Source organism: Hypomesus nipponensis, chromosome 23 (assembly GCF_054491055.1).
Source record: "Hypomesus nipponensis isolate SF chromosome 23, ASM5449105v1, whole genome shotgun sequence".
Lineage (NCBI taxonomy): Eukaryota > Metazoa > Chordata > Actinopteri > Osmeriformes > Osmeridae > Hypomesus > Hypomesus nipponensis.
Window position 1 is genome coordinate 6624870 of NC_140383.1, and position 26076 is coordinate 6650945.

Below are 26076 nucleotides of genomic sequence, written 5' to 3' on the forward strand. Positions count from 1 at the left end.
GCGCAAGTGGCACTCATATTCCACAGCCATGGCGAAATAGATTGAATCCAAGGTATAGCATGTTTTTCAAATGTTTATTTTATAAATGTAGCTACTAAAAACACAAGTCGTTTAGAATGTCCGAACGCACAAGCTGTATGCATTTCAGCACCCACAAGTCGTTAACATCAATAATGCCACGAAGAATGCTTCTAAACAGAATCTGAATGTGTCTCACATGGTTTTTCACATGACCGCACATGTGAAGTGTACACTATACTGTGACCATACTACTAGCTATACCAGGTGAAATAATGTTTAACTTCTTATATGTTCATTAGTAATAGAACAATAGAATCTCACTCAAGTTTTTCCATATCCCGTGCCTTGCATCCCCCTTTGCGCGCATCAAAACGCTGACATCTGCAGTTTCTTTAAAGACTAAAACCGCCTAGAAAAGTCGACATGGTCCGTTGACCATTAGCTAGTTTTGCTAGTTTAACTTGTAGGGATGAAGAACAAACAAACCCGAAGAAAACCACTAGGCAGGAGAATTATCTAATGGCTAGCAAACTTGCCAAAGAAGATGGAATCACTCTATCTGTTGAGGTTAACGTATGTACCGTTATTTCATTTTTGAGAGGTCGGCTAAAGTGTTGCATTTACTTAGTCATTTGAATGTAAGCCTAGGCTGCATAACTTTTATTTATTTTTCAAAACAAACAAGGCATGTCTTACATAATGTACAGTGAATGAGAAAATGAGAGAGCGAGGTAATGAAGGGAATGAGAGATAGTAGGCTAATAGGTTGGATCCTGAATACTTCAGTGGTCAGATCTCAATTCCTCTGAAACCTATCCACAGCCCAGCAGAGGTGATCAGCCCGAAGTCCGAGAGGGCAGGGGTATCCAGGAGAAGAGCCCATCTACGTGGCATGGCTTCAGGCAGAAGATTCGCTTTCTGGTGCCCTACCTCTGGCCCCGGGGCAGTGCCTTGCTGCAGGGGTTGGTGATGCTCTGCCTGGCCCTGCTAGCCACTGAGAGACTCATCAATGTGTTTGTACCCATCTACTCCAAGAACATAGGTGAGACTCAGAAGACTGTTCGTCTGTCTGTTTGCCCTCTTGAACAGGCCTCTTCTGCCTATATTACAGTAGACACCAGTAGCTCTCGTTATGTACTTTACTTGGATTATTTCAGTACTGCAAGTTAAATTGTATATATTTTTTCATGGTGCTGTTGAAAGTAAGTAATGGATATACCAATGTAAATTAATGCAAGTCATTCTTCTTACAACAGGGGGCAGTGTGATCCAACATGTGATGAGGATAGGTTTTAACAAAGTATTTGATGAAAGGACTCAAGGTTTCAAAGATCACCTTCTGATTATGTTATTTTACACCCTTAAGATATGATGCTGCGTTGCACTAGTTGGGATACCTGTATTGTTTCACCATACCTCATTCCTGAGAGGCTGTTATTGTACTGTACCTTGTTATTTAGTAATGTACCTGGGAAATACAGCCTGTTTCTTAGCCTTTCTTAACCACCAAAACAAAGTATTTTCTGACAACTTTCTATTCTATATATATGCACCATATAAATGTCCCTTATAAACGTGTCTGCTAAATGAATCAAATGGAAATGTCAATATACACCTTATAACTTCAGCCCCTCGGCCAGGGGCCAGCCGGATGTGAAACCAGCCTTCACACCTCTTCCGTCAACTCCCACCTCTGTTCCCCACAGCCAACAAACTATTTTGTCTCCCTCAAAGGCACCAGTGCAAAACCATCCACTCTGTCTCTCTCTGAGTGTCTGTATCTCTTCCTTACCTTCCCTCTCTCCGGTCTCCCACCCCCTCCCCCTCCTGCCACTAGCAGTAACCAGCGGTTACTGTGGAAGCTCTGGAAGCAGAGGGGAGAGGCCGAGTCGTACCGCTCAAGGGACGTGTCTGACGATTGGCTAGTCGCCGCTCAGGAACGACACAATAACAGTTGGGCATTTGGAGCCACATGAAAGTGGAGTGGGGAGAAAAGTGTTCTTTTGTGTGGCGAGGGGCGAGGTGGAGGGGTGGGAGAGGGGCGGTTGGAGAGGTCACTCACCCTGCCAGTCACGATTAGGGGGCATTAGGGGCTTTTAGTGGAGTTAACACGGTGGTACAAGGGAGGTTTTGTCTGCGGCCCCCATCGCCCCCGTGCCAGGGCTGAAAATCAGCACCCCCATATCCCCCACTCCCCTCCTCCCCATCACATCCCCTCTCCCGCCCAGCTGCCCCCCCCCAACAGCCACCAAAAGGCAGAAAGGGGTGTATTTTCTCTCAGGGCATTTACACTCATTGTTTCTCTCTTTCTTTCACCATTTCTTCCCGTCTGATTCTCAGCATCCATTCGAAATGGTAATGAATGTGAATGAGTGCATGTGCGTGTGTGTGTGTGTGTGTGTCGTAAGGATAGTTTCTGCCAGGTTGCCTTTGGCAGGATTTAGAGAGCTCTTATGTGACTTTGTCTTTGGAAGTCAACCTCAGAGATTTGAAGCTGGTATGGTACTTAGCTAGTTTAGCGGCAAGAACACTTTTTTGGGGGAAGCTTGAAGTTAGTCAAAAGGTCACCACAGGCAATTCCACATCAGACATAATCGGTCTAATGGATGAATCATGATGATTCTCTTCACTTTATTATTCTCATATCAAATTCTCTTGTCTGACTTATTTCATTTGTCTTCACTTCTACTGATATACGTGGGTGTGCTTGTGTTTCTTCAGTAAATGACTTGACTTCAGGGAGCAGCTGGAGTTCATTGGCCACAACGGTGTGTGTTTACACTCTGCTGAAGTTTCTGCAGGGCGGAGGGGCAGGTAGACACACTGACACTTTGACATCACACAGTGACACACTGACACTCTGACATCACACAGTGACACAGTGACACTCTGACATCACACAGTGACACACTGACACTCTGACATCACACAGTGACACACTGTGATGTCTGACATCACACAGTGACACAGTGACACTCTGACATCACACAGTGACACACTGACACTCTGACATCACACAGTGACACACTGTGATGTCTGACATCACACAGTGACACACTGACACTCTGACATCACACAGTGACACACTGTGATGTCTGACATCACACAGTGACACACTGACACTCTGACATCACACAGTGACACACTGACACTCTGACATCACACAGTGACACAGTGACACTCTGACATCACACAGTGACACACTGACACTCTGACATCACACACTGACACACTGTGATGTCTGAAATCACACAGTGACACACTGACACTCTGACATCACACAGTGACACACTGACACTCTGACATCACACAGTGACACACTGTGATGTCTGACATCACACAGTGACACACTGACACTCTGACATCACACAGTGACACACTGACACTCTGACATCACACAGTGACACACTGACACTCTGACATCACACAGTGACACACTGACACTCTGACATCACACAGACCTCAGACTGAAACGATTACACTCATGTTCAATCACCAGTCCTTTTTCAACACTCCAATGTTCTCATCCTTAATCTCAAACCTCTCGCCCCCACCCACACATACGCATCTGCCTACACACCCCTCTCCTTTTCCCATCCCTCTCTCCTCCTGTCCTCCTCTGCTCCGCCCAGGCGCATCGGGGTTCGTCAGCAACCTGCGCTCCTTCCTGTGGGTGCGGGTGCAGCAGTACACCAGCAGGGTGGTCCAGGTGCGCCTGTTTGCCCACTTGCACGGCCTGTCGCTGCGCTGGCACCTGGAGCGCCACACCGGAGACGTCCTGAGGAGCGTGGACCGCGGCACGTCCTCCATCAACAACCTGCTCAGGTGAGACGGCGCCGGGCGCCACGACGACCAGCTGGCACGCCAGACTTTACCATACCTCTGGGATTGACGTGTTTAGTTCAGTGTTTCGTGTTCGGTGCCTACAGTATGGGAACTGAAGTATTTTCAGTTTCTTCTTCCTCTCCTTCTCTGTCTCCTCTTCCCTCCTCTCCTATCTTCTGTTTTCTTCTCTCCTCTTCCCTTCTCCAGCTATATCCTTTTCAGTATCCTGCCCACCATTGCTGACATCATCATTGCCATCATCTACTTTGTTTCTTACTTCAGTGTGTGGTTTGGTCTGATCGTCCTCATCTGCATGGTGCTCTACCTCAGTGAGTAAACTGATCGCTCAAACACAACCCTCTACCAAACCCAACCAACCCATAAGCACCCCCTGAAAACCCCTTAAACTACCCTAAACCCTGAGTGATCGCTGGCACTCATCACTACTCATCAGACATGTTGCGGTTGTTCTTTCCCAGCCTGCACCATCTTAATCACTGAGTGGAGGACCAAGTACAGGCGCGCCATGAACACCCAGGACAACGCCGCCAAGTCCAAGGCTGTCGACTCTCTGCTCAACTTTGAGACAGTACGAAAAGCTTTCTAGTACCGAAGCACTGCCTCAATAAAGAGCCAATATTTTTTGGAATACAATGGTTTGGAAAACAATGTGCAGTTTGTAACTGAGAATGTGCAACCCTTTATTCCAGGTGAAATATTACAATGCAGAGAACTATGAAGTGGGTTGCTTTGAGGAGGCTATTCTCAAGTACCAGGTACAGTAAAAGAAGACACATGAAAAGAATTCCAGTGATCTAGTTCCTTTTGACTGCTGTTTGTACTTCATGTGTGTGTGTGTGTGTGTGTGTTTGATGTGTCTGTTGGTCTTTGTGAATGTGTGTGTGTAGGAGAGTGAATGGAAGACCAATGCTTCCCTTGCCCTGCTTAACCAGACCCAGAACCTGATAATTGGCTGTGGTCTTCTGGCAGGCTCCCTGCTCTGTGCCCACCTGGTATCCCAGAAGACCTTTCAGGTACAACAAGAACTGTCCTCTCACCTTCAGACTACTATCCACCTGTCCTCTCACCTTCAGACCACTATCCACCTGTCCTCTCACCTTCAGACTACCATCCACCTGTCCTCTCACCTTCAGACCACTATCCACCTGTCCTCTCACCTTCAGACCACTATCCACCTGTCCTATGACCTTCAGACTACTATCCACCTGTCCTCTCACCTTCAGACTACTATCCACCTGTCCTCTCACCTTCAGACTACTATCCACCTGTCCTCTCACCTTCAGACTACTATCCACCTGTCCTATGACCTTCAGACCACTATCCACCTGTCCTCTCACCTTCAGACTACTATCCACCTGTCCTCTCACCTTCAGACCACTATCCACCTGTCCTCTCACCTTCAGACCACTATCCACCTGTCCTCTCACCTTCAGACCACTATCCACCTGTCCTCTCACCTTCAGACTACTATCCACCTGTCCTATGACCTTCAGACCACTATCCACCTGTCCTCTCACCTTCAGACTACTATCCACCTGTCCTATGACCTTCAGACTACTATCCACCTGTCCTCTCACCTTCAGACTACTATCCACCTGTCCTATGACCTTCAGACCACTATCCACTTGTCCTCTCACCTCCAGACTACCATCCACCTGTTCTTTCACCTTCAGACTACTATCTTCATGTCTTATTACCTTTAAACTACCATCCACATGTCCCCCTTAATCCATATTTTCTCCTATCTATCTCGAAACCCTGGCGATAGTATGCTAAAGATTGCATTATTATTGTTCAAAATTGGCTAATTATCAGGTGGGAGACTACGTCCTTTTTGGAACCTACATCATTCAGCTGTACACTCCGCTCAACTGGTTTGGGACCTATTACAGGTGAAACATGCAGCATGCTATCCCAGCAAACTCTCTGTAATGCTAATGTTTTACAGTCGAGTCTGTATGTAACTGTCTGCTTCCTTCCCTAGACTGATCCAGAGTTCCTTTATTGACATGGAGAACATGTTCAAGCTCCTAACAGAGGAGAAGGAGGTGAGGGGAGGTCCTGGAGAATGTCAGGTTCCACTCAGGGTTCTTTTTCAGCTGCTGAAAAGCAACTTCATGAGTATTAAAGCTGGGGTCAGTTAGTCAACAGTCAGAGGTGTGTTACTGTAGCTGTCTTGGGTTGCTGTGTGTGTGAGAGAGTGTGCATGTGCACGTGTGTTATTGTGAGTGCTTGTGTGTGTGTGTGTGTGTCTGGTGCTTGTGGAAGGCCTGGCCTCTCTGTGGGAAAGCTCTCCCTGCCTCGGTCACCCTGCTCCTAGCGGAGGGCTCAGCATTCAAAGCCTCTCCAGATCCCCTTGATATGGTAATAGCCAAATGAATATAAACAAAGCCATTATTTGATGTTGAGATTTCTCTTTTTTTTTGGATTTGTCTTGGAAAGCTGTAACCGTTCTTTAGCAAGCTCTGGGACCCTGCGTGGGAGGGTGGGGAGGTGGTCATTTAGTCGAGGGAAATGTGGTGGCTGTAAGGTGGTTGTTAATATGCCTGTTGGGCTGCTCTCTGTGTAACCCCAGAGAGACCCCCGCTTCACTCTCTTCTCAGTAACACGTTCCCAGGTACACGTCTTTCATCGTGCAAAGACACACACTCTCACATTGTGTGTGTGTGTGTGTGTGTGGTGTCCAGGTGAAGGACGATGTGAACGCTCCAGAGTTGGTGCTGACCTCTGGCCAGGTGGACTTCAACAGAGTGTGTTTCAGCTACTCTGAAGGGTGAGCTAGAGCCAATGGTGTCACAGCTGCTGCCATTTAGACGCGTTAACCAAGAGTCTGGTCCTGGACTGGCTCTGCTGTGTCCTCCCGGTAGAGTTAGCCTGTTCTCTGAAGTGGTCTTGTATGTGGTGTGTCAGCAGGAGTCTGATTCTCCATGACGTCTCCTTCACTGTTCTGCCTGGTCAGACTCTGGCTCTGGTATGTACAATACAAGCTGAAAACCCCAGGGGGTCACCGTAAAAAAAAAAGTCCTTCACTGAAGCTTGTAAACAACATTTGTTAAATAGGTCTGTTTTTCTCTCACTCTTGTGCGTGCATGTGCGTGCATGTTTATGTGCGTGTGTGTGCATGCGTGCGCGTGTGTTTATGTGTGTGTGTGCGTGTGTGTTTATGTGTGTGTGTGCGTGCGCGTGTGTTTATGTGTGTGTTTGTGTGCGTGTGTGTTTATGTGTGTGTGTGTGCGTGCAGGTTGGCCAGTCAGGGTCGGGTAAAAGCACTATCCTTCGTCTGCTCTTTCGCTTCTACGACCTTCAGGCAGGAAGTATCCACATCGATGGTCAGGACATCTCTAAGGTGAGTGAGCTCACTGAGGCTAGACAGACACCCACATGCACAGCTCACCCAGAGGTGGCCCGGCCAGCAGACTGAATAACAGATGTACTTCACTCTGTAAAGATAAAGATAGTAACCATGAAAGAGTGACTCTAAACTGTGTACCGTTTCATCCTCTCCCTCCCTCCCTCTCTCTCTCTCTCTCTATCTCTCTCTTTCTCTCTCTCTCTCTCTCCCTCTCTCTCTCTCTTACTAGTAAAGCCAACTATAAATATGTATTTATGTGCACAGTATATGGATGTAATTACAGACATGCCAAAGCTGTGATTGCACACATACACGCACCTACACACACACACACACAGAACACACACACTCATGCACAAACCCACGTGTCTACACACACACAGAGATGAACTGGAGCAATCTGCCTCAGTGTCTCTCTCATCACCAAGTCAAGCTGCCCCATGTGAATAAAACATCCTGAAAGCCTTGTGAATAATGAATCTATAACTTGGGCAGCCAGCCACCCGCTTTTATTCTGACGTGTTGGTCCGACTCTGAACCCATTTGCACGAGCGTGGTCTCTGCGGAGCTGTGGTGAGCTCAGGACCAGGGAAGCGCCAGTCTCTCTACCCTGGGTCTTAGAGAGTATGTTTGGTGCAGTGGCGCTCGTCTCTGTACCCCCATGCTAGATGTCGTATGCTAATCCCTCTATTTCCTTAGCCTTACTCATGCAGGTCGAGCTGGCCACGCTGAAACCTCTTTTCAGTAGAGACCTAGGGGGTAGGTAGGAATGCGTTTCGTTGATTGATTTGACTTGTTTTTGGCTGAATACCCATAGAGCTGCCATTGATCTTTAGGAAAGTCTTCCCTTGTTGGCCCGGTAGTGCTGCAGCCATAGCAGCTCTCCGCTGTGGCATGTTCATGGATGTGGTGAAACTGTTGCCGTTGGACCAGGTTTCAGGGCCAGGTGAGGGTTTTGGGCCCCGATGGTGCGGTTGCGGAGTGTGTAACAAGCTGTACTTAGTGCTTGAGGGGAAATTGTAAACATGTTGACAACCGAGTGGGGACAGTTGTTTACAGAGACACACCTGTCAGTGAGGGATTAGAGACCTGAACACTATGAGTTCTAATTACACCACAGGAGAGCGCTTTTAATTACACGGACACACACACACACTATCTCACACAAACACCCACACACCATCTCACAAGACTCACACGCACGTTGTTTCACACACACACACACACACACACACACACACACACACACACACACTGTCTCACATGGGCACACACACTCACTTGGACATGTTAGAGAAAGGGCTCCGTTCACACAGGCTGATGGGTGCCAGGGGTGTTGGCTTTCTATCTCAAGATTTATGGCTTTGTTTGTAAACGGATCCATCTCCCTGTCTCCATCTCCCTGTCTCCATCCCTGAACTCGACTTGTGTGTCTGCGAGACCTCAATAGCGTTTACCCTGGAGTTGGTGATAATTGCCCTTATGTGAAGCTGTGGGTTTTTTTTGTGTGTGTGTTTGTGTGCTGAGTGTGTGTCAGAAAGAAGGGAAGTGAAGGATTATTTGGTGTTGGGTAGTGTTGACAGGTCTTGGCAGATGACGGTTGCATGTGTCCATGTGAATATATAGAGAGAGAGGGAAAGAAAGGGGGGGGGGGTGAGAAATAGAGAGAGGAATGAGAGTATTGCTCTATTCATAGCCTGTCCACATGTTCCAGGGGCAGAACGCTGGATTCAGCTCCCCAATAAAACCCTTGACAGTTGGACACCATCAGAGCTACAGTCCCAATCCCAGAAAGACTGAACGTCTGTCACAGGGCTGACACCAGGGGTGAAGAGTTCCCACCATATTAAATAACAATCAATACTCTTTCTAGTTGTGTCCACCGTAAGCAACCCGAAGCAGGGAATTATTGTTTTCTGCTCTTTGCTCCTCGGAACTCAATTTAGACCCTTGTTCCTGCCCTAGAAAAGTAATGAGTACCTGGGGAGAGTTACGGGGGGAAGGTTCCTGGGGTGGTACTTGCATGCATTGAGAAAATGATCTAGGATCAGTGATGCAGTGTTAATAATAGTTGTGTCTGGCCATAGTAGAAAGGAAGTAAGTAAGAAGTGAAATATAGTCTTTCTTGGTTGACCACCCGGTCAACTCTGATCAAAGACACCCCCCATTTGCGGTCAAGAGGTTAGTGCTACCACTTACATTCCACTCATTACCCCAAACCTAAAGGCAAGGGGTCGAATATCCCAGCAGTGTCTTCTTATCCTGCTGTCCCTCTCTCAGTTGTCTCTGGAGAGCCGGACTTTATCCTTCTGTTTTTAGACAACAAAGGAATGAGGCTGGCATTCATCTTATCTTAGAATGTCTTTACTGGAAGACAGAGAACAGCAGGGCCAGTCCAGGGATGAAAGGGGGCAATCTGCACGTGGAGGGTCTAGAGATGAGAGGAGAGGGAGGAGATGAGTAGAGAGGGAGGAGAGGATGAGAGTAGAGGGAAAGAGGGGAGAGGAGGAGAAGAGAAGGGAGAAAAGAGGAGTAGAGGAGGGAGAAGATGAAGATTAAAGAAGAAAAGAGGGGAGAGGGAAGGACTGGGGAGAGGGAACGAGAAGAGGGAAAGGAAAGGAGGGGTGGACTGGGACTGTAGCAACACATCTGTCAGCTCCTCTGTCAGCAGCTCATTTCCCATGGAAGCCCCTCCTTCCTGGGCTGTAATGGACCGGGATGGTTGCGGCTGGCCGTGTCTCTTTGATGCCTGTCCTGTCACCTGGGGCTGGGCTCATTCTTCTACCGGTCAGTGATTCAGCCTGGCATGCTGCACTGTTGACGCCTGCGAGTCTGTGTTTGGAGAGAGGAAGCTGATGTGTAACAGGACACTGCGGTCCCAGCTGTCCAGACAGGAACACAGAGGTGAAAACAATACAGGATGAGTGAGGAGTGGCAAGACCAGAGTGTTCTGTGAACATGGCTCTGGGCAAGGCCCTTCCCAGTGTACTCCTACTGCAGAGATCAAGCCCCAGTCTACAGCTCAGGTGTCTGACCAGGCAGAACAAACTAGTCTGAGCATAGTGAAGTTGGTATAGTTAGCTACATGAATGTATGTGACTGATTGGAACTTAGAAGAAGTAATTAGTATGAGTCTATTGAGGCAAAGCCTTAATGTGTAAGCTGATGGTTTGGTCCACGCGTCCTCTGAGATCATCCTTCCTTCCGTCCATAACCCTCCAAAGAGGAAGAGGGGTGGGGGGTAAAATAACTGAGGAACTGATGCCTTGTAACAAGGCCCTTAGATAAAAGGAGCGTGAAGTATTTAACATTTCATGTCAGAGAAACTCCGTGGGTCATAAAGATTTTTTTTTCAAAGGCATTACAAGGGGCCTTTTGATGGTGGAGTATCAAAGTTGTTTTGCCAGTGTGCCGAAGGAGGCGGCCTGCTGAGGCTCATTGATCTAGTGAGCGGCGAGCGCCGAGGAGCCTGAGGAAAAGAGCGCAGGCAGCCAGGCTCACTAACAGCTGACGGACCACATGTTCTCCTCAGCGGCACATGTGGCAGTGCTCTGAATGCACTGCTAGGCTAGGCTAGGATTTGCTAAGCTAGGCTAGGCTAGGATGTGCCAGGCTAAGCTAAGCTAGGATAGGCTAGGTTGGGCTACACCAGCACATTCCAACACATCAATGAGGACATTTTGTCATGCTAGCCATTGTTAACAGTTCATGGCACTCCATGTCTAGCATCTTGCAAACCTTAGGCTAGTGTGGGCTGCAGGAAGTAGTATTAGCCTGAAAACAAACATAAACCAGACCACAAAAAAGCTGTGGGTAAACTCTGGTTGTGTTACCATGGGTTTGACAACCACAGTTTAGGAGAAAGTGTTTAATTAGAGGGGAATTGTGAATGGAAAAGATGATGGGGAATGTTACTACCATTCCACAGCTGTATGTTAGTCAGACTGTAGAAGCTGATATGGGGTCATTATTAGGCTGACTCACTTATTTGTGTTGTTTGAATGCTGAGTCTTAATATTCGTCATCTCCTATGTTTTTTTTACCTTCCCTTTGTGACGGTGTTGTCTTATATTGCTAGCATGTGTAACATAGTGGGTGAGCAGAACTAGGACCTGAACATGTGGTGGCTTCTCTCCGAATCCATGACTTGCCTTCGGCTCAGCAGGCGAACACTGTAGATATCGGTAGACCCACCATATTGTAGGTGATGACCTCAACCTCTATATATGGAAAGTGTTTAATGGAGCCGGAGGTTTGGCTCTAGTTAGGTCTTAGGACTGACTAGTGGTGGTTGTGGAGTGTGGAGTTCATATAACAGCCCTGTGAAGTGTTAAGCAGAGCAGGCTGTGAAGGTTTCGTGTAAACAAGATGTTATTCCTACATTTGGTCCAGGTTAGGCACACATGCATAGTTAGCGGCTCACAGGAGCCGGTGGGTGCCTTGTGAGTAAACGGTTACAGCCCCAGTGCGCCAGTCACATGTTGCCACGCAGGGAAACTATCAGAGGAACCCAGGCATGGATAGAATTTGCTGTGGATGGAGTTTCACGTTGTCCGTATCAGAATTTCATACGTTTCCTTTCATTCATCACACTCCAACCTTCTGTGACAAACGCACTATGAGTGGGCCGCGTCTGCTAATGTAACAAGGCAACGTTTCCAAATCAATGTCATGTTCCATCAATCTCTTGCACACCCTTTGATTCCCCCCGTTATTCATCTCTCTCTCTCCTTCTCCGTCTCTCCCTCTTTTCTCGTCTCTTGTCCAGCAGACGCATTTGATCTGCGGTTTCTCTGTCTGCTTCGTCCAGACCAGAACGGGATGAATACGAAAACACAATAAAAATGTAGTTAAGGGAAACTGAAAGATAACCCGCCAAGAAAGGCTTCCAGGAAATGAGAGCAGTATTGTGGTGGTTTCAGTGTGAAGTTTTGATGGATTCCAGCTCCAACTGAACCTAGAAGTCATTGTGACTGTTACACTCACAGAACATCAACTTTATAATCTCTCCAGTCAGAGCCCCCTTTATAAGTCATGTTTATTTGTTTATTTCTCAATCCATCTTGGAGGAAGTTGAAAGAGAGTTGTAGTCATCCACTTGTGTGCACTTCACATTCTAGAGTTGGGATTTCCAGACACTAAAGGACAACAGCAACGACATCCCTTCCAAAAGCACAAGATGTGATGATTGTCATCCAGAGTGATGTCGTTTCCTGAGTGTGGCGTAGCAGCAGAGCTCACCAGATGGCCCAGTGTAGAGATGCTGTGACTTCAGCTTTAGGCCTGTATCATATGGCAGCAGTGAGTTTCTCCCTAGTTGCTCAGCCTGTGGATGCACCAAGCAGGAGGACTATAAAAAGGTGTGGAATTGAAGAAAACCTTGTGTAAAACAGAAAAAAAACTAAAAGAAGTTTGGAAAACATATTTGCCCTTTCTTTTCAAAAATAGGTTTGCATTATTGATGAGGACTCTACTAAAATCTACTGTACTCTATTGTACTCTTCTCTGCTTTACTCTTCTCTGTTTTAGGGGATCACAGTAACATACATCACCAGCATCACTGTATTGATTTATAAATAGCTAGACTGTAATATACAGGGGGGGAACCACTTTCCTTAGACCTCCAGGGGAATCTGTTCACCCTGTGTTCTCAGTGTAAAAGACTGGTGTATAGATAAAACGAGTTATACATAATGATAATAGTAACATACATCACCAGCATCACTGTTTTGATTTATAAATAGTTAGACTGTAATATACAGGGGGGGAACCACTTTCGTCAGACCTCCAGGGGAATCGGTTCCCCCTGTGTTCTCAGTGTAAAAGACTGGTGTATAGATAAAACTTGAAACATCAGACCTGTGGAGGATTTCAGATCCTCTCTCAGGCACGCTCTCCCTGACTCACCTCTCGGAGATTCTCAGATCAGTCATCATCCACCACAACTCGACCTTGTTGGTTGTAGCTGTAATCATCGGCATACATCTATGGCTAATGACATATTGACTGTGGGGCAGTAGTAGCCTCACTGGGTTTTTCAAATAAATACAGCTGCCCAATCAATACAGCTGATAAGAACCATTTTCCTGTGTGACCCTGGCCAGGTTGAGCAGCATGCTAAACCCACCCTGGCTAGAGAGGGACGTGCTAACCTCAGCGAGCTGGATCAGACTGGGAGAGCAATCATGCGATGGAGGCCAGAACAGTGATGAATGGTTGGATTAGAGTTAGACCAATCAACACTGACCGTTTTTTGTCAGGGTCTAGAAGACATTTTTAGGAATAGGATTCTTGTTGTCTGAAGGAAATTATTGTTTTATTTACATTTTTACATTCAGTCATTTAGCAGACACTCTTATCCAGAGCGACTTACAGTAAGTACAGGGACATTCCCCTGAGGCAAGTAGGGCCTTGCCCAAGGACACAACGTTATTTTGCACAGCCGGGAATCAATCCGGCAACCTTCTGATTACCAGCCCGATTCCCTAACCGCTCAGCCACCTGACACTTGACTTAACTGATTGTTAATTTGTCTATAAATGTCATATCTATACATGGAAGTAAGTGTGACTGTGAGAAGCTTGGAGCTAGAAGTATGGAACTGGAGAAATGTGTCCTTTCAGCACAGAGTAATGGTGGATGAAGACTGAGAAAGAGATGAGAGACAACAACTCAGACCACATGTTTAATGGCTCATCTCAACAAACCAGGCATCTAAATTCGCATATAAAAATATTAGACAATAATAAGTATAAATATCTGTGTAAATGCGTGTCTATGTGTGTGTGTGTCAGAGTGAGACCCTCAGTACTGTTCAACACACGTCCCATATGTCCATATTCTGTTCTAGATTATGTTGCATTTGATCATGCAGTACGATATCCATTTAGGACCTCAGTCTTTCTGACTGACTGACGATGATGTCAGTCATACAAGCCAGCATAGACAGAGTGCATCTGCCTGCATCTTAATGCCCAGGCCCAGCTCTACTCCCAGCCCTTGAAGTCAGTTGGCACTACCCCGCAGTGTTTGCCAACCTTTGGATCTCAGCAGGGGGGCTACCTGAGCAGCCCTTTGTACCATCCCCTCCCCAAAACTGTTCAACATGGGGAGATCACCATGCAGCCCCAATAATTGGTTATTTCAGATCTTCAGAGAAGACGGCTCTTCCTTTACCCCCTGTGCACCTGGCTCTCTAGAACTTTTCAAAGTACAGAGATGGGAAGAAAGAGAGGAGGGGGCGGGGGGGGGGTCTGAAGTGTTGATTTTTTGCTATGAGAGAACACTGGGAATACAGCAGCAAAGTGAATGGAAAAGCTGCATTCACTCAAGACACAGATGTATAGACTCAGTAGGGCCATATGGCATATCTGTCATAAAGGATTTGACCCTCCCCCCTGCCTGATCCCCTCCCCCCTGCCTTATCCCCTCCCCTGGTCCAGGTGAGCCAGTCGTCTCTTCGCTCCTACATCGGCGTGGTTCCTCAGGACACGGTTCTCTTCAACGACACCATCGGCAACAACATACGCTATGGACGCGTCACCGCAAGCAAACAGGAAGTGGAGGACGCGGCCCTCGCCGCTGACATCCACGACAAGATCCTGACTCTGCCTGAGGGTGAGACACCACCGTGAGGAGGAGGATGATGTGGATGATGAGGATGATGAGGAGGAGGATGAGGATGATGATGATGACTACTGTTAACCTTGCCCCCTCCAGGCTACGAGACTCAGGTGGGGGAGAGAGGTCTGAAGCTGAGCGGGGGGGAGAAACAGAGAGTGGCGATCGCCCGCACCATCCTCAAAGACCCCCGGGTCATCCTGCTGGACGAGGTGAGAGACCGGACAGTTGGCTTCTCCAGTTGTGGGTTCATTGACAGTGTTGTCTCAGGAGTTCCACGTCTTTCATTTGTCTTCACCTCCACGTTCCCCTGCCCCTCGCCGCAGGCCACCTCCGCCCTGGACACCCAGACGGAGCGCAACATCCAGGCTTCTCTGGCCACCGTGTGCTCCAACCGGACCACCATCGTGGTGGCTCACAGGTGATCCTGCCGGCCGGCCGGCCAGCATGGGAGGAGGGATGAGAGGGTTACCACTGTGTCTGTGTGGCTCTGTCTGGGGGGGGCCGAGGGTTTACAGTGAGGTCATACCTGTAGAGACGCCCCCAGGAGTGACAACAGTAGAGGGAGAAGCATCCATGCTGATATCTCTTGTCCGACAGAAGGATCTGGGCTTGCGTGTCTGTCTCAAGGGCATTACGCCATAGAAGGTGTCAGTCTAGCTCTCTTTAGAAGCTCCAAAGCCCTGACTGATCCAGCAGATATCCATCTATTGACAGAGTTTTCAATAGAGCCATCTGTGGAAGGTCTGGGCCACTGATTAAATTGATTACGGCGTCCTTAAAACCCTCAAACCAATGTCTTCAAAGTGACTGTGTCCCAAAGTGGAGTTGGCTTTGAAAAGGCACGTGTCTGTATTTATTGAAGCTCACCTCCCCCGGAGCTAACACGAATACACTTACGACAGAGGTTTCTATTAAATACGGAAAACAGACATGCAAATATTGAATTCTGCTGGGGTTGTAGGAAGTCAGACCATAGAGGCTTTACTTTCCAGTGGATGTTTTAATCAAAATACAGAACTTGTAAGAGAGAGCATTAATATTTAATGGTAATTCACTCCAGTTCTCATAGAGTTCTTAACAAGGAACATGTGTGCGTGTGTGTGTTTGTGTGTGTGTTTGTGTGTGTGTCTGCTAGTCATTACACAGGAATGATTATGTATTACAGCTTTTACGAGACAACTCAACACACTTGATATCCACACAGCCAACTCTTCAAGTTCCCTCTTCTGCACTCTCTCTCTCTTCTCTATCCCTTCTGTCTTTTTTCCTCTTCTTATTCTCATCACCATCCATCTGCCATCCCCTACTTATTTCACCTCTCCTTTCTGTCTCTCTTTCTTTTAACCTTAACACTCCTTCTCACTTCAAGCCCCTCCTTTTCTGGTTTAATTATATCTTTGTTTCACTTCTTTCCTCCTTTCTTCCCTGTGTGTCTTCCTCCTGTCGTTCCTTTGCGTCTGAGCGTTGTAAACAGACAGGGATCAGAGCGCTCCACTTTGATCCTGCTCTGATGCTGATACTGTGGGACAACTTTGATCTGAGACAGGGCAATCAATACAGTCACCCTGCCTTGTTTCAAGATGAAGGGGGCTGTGTGGTGTGTGCGTGTGTGCGCATGGGTGCATGTTTCTTTGGGCATCTGTGTGCGTCCACGCATGTGTGTGTGCATTCTGACACCACTTGAAGGGCATCCATGTGCGATAGCACCTAAACACCCTTCCATAATTCTGCCATCCATGTTTGTGTCCTATTTCAGATTGTCCACCATTGTTGGCTGTGACCAGATCCTGGTAGTGGATGAGGGCCGTATAGCAGAGAGAGGGAGGTGAGTCGGAGCAGACTGAGGCAGCAAGCCAGGCAGCTCAGCCATGCCCGGGGAGCCCTCACAGAGACACCCTGGTCTGCATGGGATCCAGGCGCTGGCTGGAGGGAGAGCGGGTGTCTGAGTGCTGCAGTTCTGTTATCTCCAGATCAGTAGTGACCTCAGTGTGTGTGTGAGAGAGAGAGAGAGAGAGAGAGAGAGAGAGAGAGAGAGAGAGAGAGAGAGAGAGAGAGAGAGAGAGAGAGAGAGAGAGAGAGAGAGAGAGAGAGAGAGAGAGAGAGAGAGAGAGAGAGAGAGAGAGAGAGAGAGAGAGAGAGAGAGAGAGAGAGAGAGAGAGAGAGAGAGAGAGAGGTGTCTGACTTGTCAGCTCCTATATCAAAGGCGGCACGGCCCAGTCTTTGAGTGTTGTTTCCTGTGGATGAGCCAGGTAAATGAGCCAAGGCTATTAGTGAGGGAGCGGCCCCCTCAGGGCAGTTAGAGAGACGACTGGGCCAGAGATGGGACTGGCTCGGGGTCTGCCTGGTCACAGGGAACACACACATCATATCTGGATAAAGACCCACACCTCCAGGCCCCTGCAGGCACAGGGATGGAACCCCATACCCGGGACCATTCAACTCTGACTGACACTGTGATGTAAACACACACACAGACATTTTAACCTGAAGGGACCCCAGCTCAGGATACACACACACACAGGAAAAGAGGGTTCAAGATGAGGGGGAGGTGGGTAGAAGTGGAATTTGGTGAGGGGGTAGTGCTTTCAGAAGGAAGGCATCAATTGAGCTGAACCACCTTGTCCTGGGCTTGTCTGCCCAACAGGTGTTGCGCAGCTCTTTTTACTTATTCATACTTGAAAGCCTTGAAGTTAGGGAAGTTTAGAGTGTTTGGGGCAGAGTGTCCTAAGGTCAACAAAGAGGAGAGGCGTTCCTGGTGTGATGTTCCATTTTTGGGACAGCTTGTCTCAGACTGGCTCCTGCCCTGATACAAACACCACTTTAATGGTGTCTCAATGTCCACTCATAGCTGAGATAACTTCCACCTCGGCTATGTTTGAACATAACTAAGAGGTGGCATTGAGAAGTCTTCTACTGCCTGGGATTTCTCTTTGTGTCTAAAGGAGCTACCAATGTTAAGAACATCTCTTTCCCTCCCCCATCTCTCCTTCCCTCCCTCTCTGTCTGTAGACATGAGGAGCTGCTGGCCCACGGAGGGTTGTATGCAGCCATGTGGCTGAAACAACAGAACTCAGAGACAGACACACACACTGACCAGAGATGACCCCAGCCATGCCCTCAAGCTTCTTGTACATATCTTCAAACTGTGTTTTGAGGCACATCTCCATGTGTAAAAAGACACAGATCCCAAATCATCACTGTGTCTACTGTTTTATTTATCACAACATCGTCCATTTCTGAAACACTTACATAGTCAACCATCATTAAAGTACGTGGCAATAAATACAAACATACCTACTGTATGTACAAAAGTTAATTTATTTCCCAATATGTACATCTGCTTACACAAGTTATGATTTAAAATACACAGAAAGCAGGATTATTTCAATCCTATTGCCATCAAACCTAATCATTCATTGAGCAGTACAAGACAAATATATTTACAGAGTAGAACATGTAATTGTTCTGGCCTATACAAAACCTTTTTTCTTGTTTTTGTTTATTCTCAACACAAAGTATCGTTGCATTATTGTCAAGGGATAACGAAAAGAACCATGAAGGGGAGGGGGTGGGGGGAGGGGGTTGGAATGCTTCTCACATCGGCAATAAGGAAGGCCAGAGCTTCTTAAGTGATAGAGCTTGTGTGTGTGTGTGTGTGTGTGTGTGCTGAAGGTGTGTCTGTCAGCACTGGAGTGGAATCTCTGGCCATTGGTCTGACTGACTGCTCCGGTGCCAGTGCTGTGGTGAGGAGGCCGGTCTGAGAGCGCGTCAGAGACACCAGTGTAGCTGAGAGGGCAGTACTCAGTGCCTCATCATTAAACCATAGGCCTAGGGCCGCGCTGCGTTAGCTGGCTAAGCCGACGGCCGTTCAGGGAGGAGACTGGAGATTTGTCCTGAAATGTTCAAGTGGCCGTGAGGTGTGGGGCGGAGTGGCGTTGTCAGTGTGAGTACTGACCCCAGCAGAGCGACGGTCCGCAGAGCGCCCGTGTCCCCCAGATGAACCCTGTGTTCCTACCGGAGCGCTAACGGACACCCCCCTCAGGACGACTGTCACAGTCACCGACGTTCCAGTGGCAACGCTGGAGGTCACAGTGAGGACATCTAACACACACTCACACGTTTTGGTCTTACGTCAACACACCCACCCTCTCCTATCTAAAAACACTTTGGAGCTGTGCACATCTACTGTACGAGTGTTGGGTTTATGACTGGGGCTATGCAAGGGATTGAACACTTTACTCGTATCTGTTGGGGTTGGTAGAATGAGGAGACAGACTGGGATATACAGTAAACCAACTTTTTTAACCAACTCACTAAAAGTCAACAAAGGCATCTACAGTCATTTGTTCTGTGCCAGAGCACGTGTGGTATGCAGTGCGTTGGTTTCGTGTTAGTGTGTGTCATGTGTGGGTGTTTCTGTCTGTGCGTGAGTGTGTGCGTGTGTGTTTAAGATCTTAGTTCTTCCTATCCAGGGGTCTTCCCCGGCGGTTCTGGTACCAGAGGGCGGTGGGCAGGTTCTGACAGCCCATGTACTCTCTCCTCATCTCAGCCTCTGTCAGGGGGGGGGTGGCGTTGCATGGAGCCCCTGCTAAGGTCACGTTTAGTAGGCTGGCTGTCGAATCCAGAATGAGAGGCATTCCAATCCCCTGAGAGAGATGACAGGATGAGAAACACATTTAAGGATACTGACAGTTTATTTTTATTATGTCCATGTACAGTGTTGCATGGTCCGATAAATAATTGGAATCTTAACATACTGAAGTGGTTTATGGGGTACTGGTCTACATGATACATTCCTATGCAGCCTTATATAGCCTGAAGAGTGGCAATGTATCTCTTAGCCAGCTTATAAGGCCGTCCTCAGACTCCTAGTTTCACGCACCTTGTTGAGGTGGTCTATGACGCACTGAGCCGGGTGAAGGGAGGCCCAGTACTTGGCCATGTCTTCCCTGGGCAGGCTGTTGAGAAGGACCACATTGAGATGCTTCAGGGACCCCCGCAGCCGCTTACTGAGGACTCCACTGTAGCTCTGCTCCACGAAGAGCAGCACCCTGCTGGCCTTGCAGCCTGCCAGGTCAGCCAGCAGCTCCCCCACAGAGTAACGCTCCTTCAGGTCTGCCTGGGGGTGGGAAGGGGGTGTACACACATCCAGGAGTCAGTACTCAGTCCCATTCACACCGAATCCACTTCACTGTGAGAAGAGAGATGCAGTGTGTATGTGGTGTAGTTACGTTACACGGACAAAGATGTCGATTATTCACCCTCATCCACGGCGTTCTTATCCTATCTGTGCTGCTGTTATACACACACGCTGCAAGACTTGACTGGCGTGATGTGGAGGGGAGAGGGTTTTGTCAGTGTGGAGGGTGTGCTGTGGTGTCGTTTTAACAGGCTGGAGGAGCTTGAATAAATCAATTTGGAGAGCAGCCCCCCTCTCCTTCTGGGGATTTCTGTCCGGTGGTCCACAGCGATCATGTGTGGTCTTTGTCTCTGGGGAAGACTCCTTTGTCCCTGTATGCCTGTCTCAGCCAGCTCCCCTCTGCCTTCTTGGCCTTTTGTGCCTGTCTTACCTGTCTGACTACTAGCCTGTCTACCAGCCCACTTGCCAATCTGCTTGTCTGTTTGCCGAGTGCCCGGCCTGCCTGCCTCTCTGTGTGTCTGGGGATCAGGTTCTAGTCCCAGTCTCAGGGGAGTCTGAGTCTCTCTATTGTCACAGAGGGCAGAGGGGATTACTGTTTAGACCAGCCACTCTGTCTCTGCAGCCCTCCCGGCATATGGCCTGGATTACTTTGACCTGTACCCCATGAGAGGTCGGAAGGGAGAGAAGTACAGGCCGCGAGAGAGAAATGTGGGATTGTGGGACGTAGACCGAACAGAAGGGGAAAGATGAGTGCTGTTGAGAGGAGGGAGCGGCGTTGTTATTAAACAAGGGTGTGTTCCAGGCTGGGAGCATTAGCAGAGAGATGAAAGAGTATGGGGAGGCGGGTGGGAGGTCTTCTCTACAGATCCTGAGAGGGTGAGGAGGATGTGTGTTTGTGTGCAAGTGAAATTGCAGGCTTAAGGAGGCTCTGGCTGTCCTTTCTCCATGCCTTTGTCACTAAGCCCCCCTCCTCGGCCCCCTCGACTGTAAACAATGCTGAAATGTTCGGGGCTCCTGAGCAGTGATGCAGGGGGGATGCTGGGGTTGGAGTTGGAGTTTGCTGTGGGCTTATCCGGAATGTCAGATGTACACAACGACAGGGGTGGCGGATTTCTTTCTCACACAAACACATATCCATCCCTCACACACATTCACCCCTCACACACCCTATTAGGAGCCAGATCAGCACGCTGGAGGGTCTGGGAGATTGACACCAAAGGAGGAAGCATTCCTCTTGCATCAATAGAAGGGATGGGCAGCTATGAGGGGTTCGGGGCTGAGGTATTTACTCCAGTCATGTGGTGGGAACGCCTGCTTGTTCCTCCAGGGATTGGGCGCCAGCCCCTTTGAAGTGGAGAAGGGGGCTGGGTTATATGGGACACACTGGACCCATTAGCACCCAGATAAGATGAGAGTCCCTGCATTCCTCAGCTTCCTCCACCTCAACTTCCTACTACCACACACACCAATGGTTGTCTGTGTGTAAATAGAATGGTATGTGTGTTTGTGTGTGTGTGATCTACTCACAATGCCATTGTAGTTGCCGTCCCAGAGCAGCATGGTGCCGTCGTTGCGGGTGGGGCTGTTGAGGTAGAGGACCAGGGTGTCAGCGCAGTGCTGCTTACGACAGATGTAGGAGATGTGGTTCCTCATCACCCCCTTCTCTGTGGCGGGATACGCCCCCTCAGCCTCCTCCACTGCGCACACGGGACGTGGACGTGTCGGTGTTAGCGGCATGATACCAGGTTAGATATACTGTAGGTGTATGGGGGGTGGGGTAAATGCTCGAGGTGGATGGCTAGCTCGTCCGGACCATGTGCTGCCTCACCTGGCAGCTGTCCGTTCCCAGCGAAGAAGGTCTTGATGTGGTCCTTGTGGAAGCCGTTGGCCCTCAGCATCCTGTAGAACAACTGCAGGTTCTGGGCATGGCGCTGGTATGTAATCTGCTCCTGCCAGCCACCTGCGCGCGCACACACACACAGAGAGACATTAAAAGAGTGGTCCAAGCATAGGAAAGAATCAGGGATTTGAATCACATGAAGGCAGATGGCAGGTGTACCTGATAGCAGCACCGCATGGTCGCAAGTCTGATACAGGCGGCAGGAAAGGTGAGTGGCCAGGGGCTGCTGGTGGCAGCGACGGGTGTTCTTGTTGAGCTCACAGCTGGACACTGGCAGGTTGGGGCTGGTGAGCAGCAGAGGCTGGGGACAGCGGGCAAAGTCTGGGTGGTCTGGGGAAGGGGGAAAAGGGAAACGTGACTGTAACTTACAAATGTCACTTGGCGTCAATGAGGAAATCTTTAAACTGTATTGTAACTGCTCTGCACATGGCCAGCCGCCGTGGTAGATGATGAAACACTCAGCGAGCTACAGCTTTGTAGGGGGCTGTCAACACCACAGCATGCTTACATTGCTACTTAACGGTGGAGTGTTGACAGACATTTGCTGTAGTGCTTCACAAACATCCAGACACAATAAGTGCCATGCAGAGCAGTAAAATAGTATTTCAATTCGAAAGTACTCAACACTGAGTAGTAGTGTACTATTATATCCTTGAGCACCCAGAATGTTGTTCTGGGTTTACTCACCTACGCAGCGCAGCCTCTGGGTGCGGTTAGCGTCTCTCACCCCCACCACCAGAGGCAGGAAGTGGACCTCACAGAGCCCTGCGCTGCGCTCCACCCGGCCTGGCTGAGGTAGGCTGGTGCGGTGGGTCCGTACGTTCCCCATCAGCCTGTCGCTGGTGGTCTGCCGGCGCTTCAGCTGGTTCTGACAGCGGCTCTTCAGAGCCAGGGTGAGGCACTCCTCACCTACAACACACACACATACCAACCACTTTTATTTTACTGTTAGTGAGACCAAACATAATGGACACTTGTGAGACCCATAAGGAGACTCGCTCAAGTTATGTTTTCCCGTGTGTGTGTTGCCTTTAACTAGACAAAGCTGTGGAACTGATATTAATTTCCTGTCATGAGAAAAAAGTGACAGAGATGTGAGAGAGGTTTACCAGTCATGTGAGATGAATACTCACAATGAGCAGTGTGTTGTTGTGTGTGTGTGCGTGCGTGTTTGTGTGTGAGAGAGAGACTTAGATAACGAGAGGCTAAGAATGAATGCCTGAGAGACAGACACAAATGATGTGTGCCTGTTTCATGATTTTTACAATGTGTCTCATTCTTTTCATCTATAAAACATAGCCCATGATGTTTTAATGGAGGAAATAGAACGACGGCGTGCAGCAGAAGCTTCTCGTTCCATTCGACTACAGATATCATGGATGTGGCTCAGTCAGTGCCCTTGAGTGGAGCGTGTTGTCATGTAAATGCTAGTGGCTTACAAATTTGCAGTAAGATGAAGTACCATCGTCTTGATCCCTCTTTCAATCAACTGATCAAACCACTTCAAGCCACAACTGAACATTTCCTTTGCCCTCAGAAGCTTTGAGAGGATGGAGCAATGCAAAGAAGCAGCTTTCATGTTCTGCTCTGCGGTAGCTCATTTCCCTGCTCCCATTATATTGAATACAGAGAAACCTGAGTGAGTTTCAAATGTGGTAAAAATAGATGTTTTTTTCCCTTTCTCTCCAATTTCTCCCGCTTAACTTCAGATGAGGTGGTCAAGCCTGGACACACGCAAACTTCCAAAACATTTCCAGACGAAGCCCTAACGTGACTGAACTAAACTCCAAATAATCCTCTCCTCCCCTCGAGCCCACATGTGGCTTTCTCTTTCTCCATTTTCGTCTTCTTCCTTCATCCCTTCTACACTACAGTCGGGACCCCACACCTCCAAACTACGCTCTACTCTCATCCAGCAGCTTATTATCAATGCACTCATCAATAAGTGTCAATATAAAAGGTGTTGACTGCTCACAACTGTAGCTGTGAAGTTGTTGTCTCATCATGCCGTGAGCCTGAATGTTGTGTACGGTGAGGGAGTCGGGCTAGTAATCAGAAGGTTGCCGGATCGATTCCCCGTCGTGCCAAATGACGTTGTGTCCTTGGGCATGGCACTTTACCCTACTTGCCTCGGGGGGGAATGTCCCTGTACTTACTGTAAGTCGCTCTGGATAAAAGTGTATACTAAATGTAAATGTTATAGACTAGGGAGATCCGAGACAGGACAGGGGATGGGAAGTGAAGAGGGTCAGTTGAGAGTACAGTTGTTTGTCAAAGTGCATCAGCAGGATGGAGGCAGCTGGGGGCTGAATAGGCCAGTTTGAGGGTACTGCACCTCAGTGTGAGGACATGAAATATACGCACACACATATGCACACACTCTGGATAAATTATTGACTGGTCTGATTGTGAATGCATGACTACTGGTTCAACCATGCGTCTGGCCCTGGTATCACAGCAGGGAATCAGGACCTGGCATCTCCACACAACTCTGAGAACACTGCTTACAAACACACACACACCTCACGGACTCCATGGACACACACACACAATGGACACAGCCACCATGCACACTCACTCACGCACACTATGCCAAACCATATATTTGTATTGCTCTCTTACACTTTTTCACAAAAACTGAAATAAAAAATCAACCACACACATACAGTTTCAGGATCTCCCTTGCTTACACACACACACACACACACACGCACTGTTATACACTGCCCAATTTTGGTATCACAGTATTTGAACCTCTACAGTTCAGACTGTATTGTTAAGATAATAAAACACTAACTTGTCATCAGTTGCCTTCAATCTTCTCTGTATGGAATTAGACTATAATAAAACACTTTCATGAAAAGATTTTACTGACCATCACATACCTAATTATTATCCTTTGACTGTCTGGTTAAGGGTTACTGTTTATAACATATTTTGATTGTGTCCGTTTCAATCACTTACCTAAATAAATGCCTTCCATATGCGCACACTTTTTCTTGGTGGTGTTTAAGTCAACATAGAAAAGGACTACGGGATGCCCAAAACTCTCTCCCGGACTTGGATCTATAACCAGCACCGCATCATGCGCAGTCGATCCAGGGAAAAAATCTTGATTACGCCTGCTGTCCTCCAAAACCGAAGTTATGCCAAAGCTGCTTTGTTTTGATGGCGTCATCCCTGTGGAATATGAATCTGGAAGAAAAGCGACAACTTTCTCAGAGTTTGGCTCTGAGACGTACACCGCCACCCCGCTGAGCTGGAGGTGAGACAGCCGCTTGCACTCTCCCTCGGACATGGAGGAAACCCTGCGGCAAAGGTTCAACTTCAGGTACTGAAAGCCCGTCTTCACCCACTTATCGAAACGACCAAATTTGACCTGAGAGCCACAGCAATCGCCGATAAACAGAACCAAAATTACGAAAAATACTCGACTCGAAAGAATCCTCATATTTGTGCTCCAAGATGCTTGCCTTGGCGGGACAATTTAGTTACGCACTTAAGTTTTGGGAGAAAAAAAACTTTCCCTGCTTAGACTGAAAGTCAGAACAAAAATGTACACGTTTATTATAGACATCAACGTTCTCAAGGCACAGACTCGACTGCTCTTGACTGTCTTATCAAACTGTCTTCATTAAAAGGGGACTTTAAAAGGGGTCAGAGCAGCATCCAGATGGAGAGTAATCTGCAACAGTGACTCCATCCCACTGGCTCTGACATGCGGGAGGGGGAGGGGGAGTGGGTGGGGTAGAGACGAGAGTGTGGGACAGGGAGCCCGAACAGAGTGACATGCAAGAGGATACAGGGCCACGCTCTGTCATTGCGGTGCCCAGTAGAAGCGTATTTGACTTTCTGCCCACTTTGCTGAGCATAGAGAGGGCAGTGCTTTTGAACATACAGTGCATTATTCATGATTCACATGATTCAAGAATACCCTCTTTTCAACATGTGTGTGTGCGTGAGAGGGAAAGAACGGGATGGAATGGAAGGGGGGAGATATGCAATACATAGTAGCTCCATATCCAACAGGTGGAAGGCTTTTGTGGTGGGAAAACATGAAAACCGGTTAAGCATGGATAGTGCCATCCAGTGGTAATAACAAAAATAACGTAATCATAAAACAACATTCCCATCCGTGTGTGGTAGCATATTATGGTATTTTTTTATGTATTTTACTTAAGTCTCTTTAGACCA

At 48.1% G+C, this 26076-nt stretch overlaps 2 protein-coding genes across 5 annotated transcripts; one reads left to right on the top strand and one right to left on the bottom strand.

Annotated features, from left to right (window-relative positions):
• abcb6b (ATP binding cassette subfamily B member 6 (LAN blood group) b) lies at nt 1–18036 on the top strand. 4 transcript variants are annotated; one of them, XM_084689146.1, is made up of 18 exons: nt 1–52; nt 844–1063; nt 2743–2835; nt 3654–3846; nt 4054–4175; nt 4326–4435; nt 4557–4622; nt 4755–4880; nt 5683–5759; nt 5852–5915; nt 6555–6640; nt 6778–6838; nt 7109–7213; nt 14662–14836; nt 14939–15051; nt 15166–15260; nt 16599–16667; nt 17852–18036. In XM_084689146.1, the coding sequence occupies exons 2-18, from the start codon at nt 991–993 to the stop codon at nt 17943–17945; spliced, it is 1722 nt and encodes a 573-aa protein (XP_084545272.1). In that variant the 5' UTR covers nt 1–52; nt 844–990; the 3' UTR covers nt 17946–18036. The 4 variants fall into 4 exon arrangements, with proteins under 4 accessions (XP_084545272.1, XP_084545271.1, XP_084545269.1 ...); XM_084689145.1 differs by lacking the exon at nt 1–52 and adding an exon at nt 192–594 and having other exon boundaries at nt 4129–4175; XM_084689143.1 differs by lacking the exon at nt 1–52 and adding an exon at nt 193–594.
• LOC146233992 (uncharacterized) lies at nt 18037–25556 on the bottom strand. The gene is made up of 7 exons (XM_084689147.1): nt 24847–25556; nt 22570–22791; nt 22042–22212; nt 21811–21942; nt 21510–21679; nt 19725–19961; nt 18037–19488 (listed from the first exon to the last, which is right to left on the bottom strand). The coding sequence occupies exons 1-7, from the start codon at nt 25331–25333 to the stop codon at nt 19297–19299; spliced, it is 1611 nt and encodes a 536-aa protein (XP_084545273.1). The 5' UTR covers nt 25334–25556; the 3' UTR covers nt 18037–19296.
• Nucleotides 25557–26076: the final 520 nt, after the last annotated feature.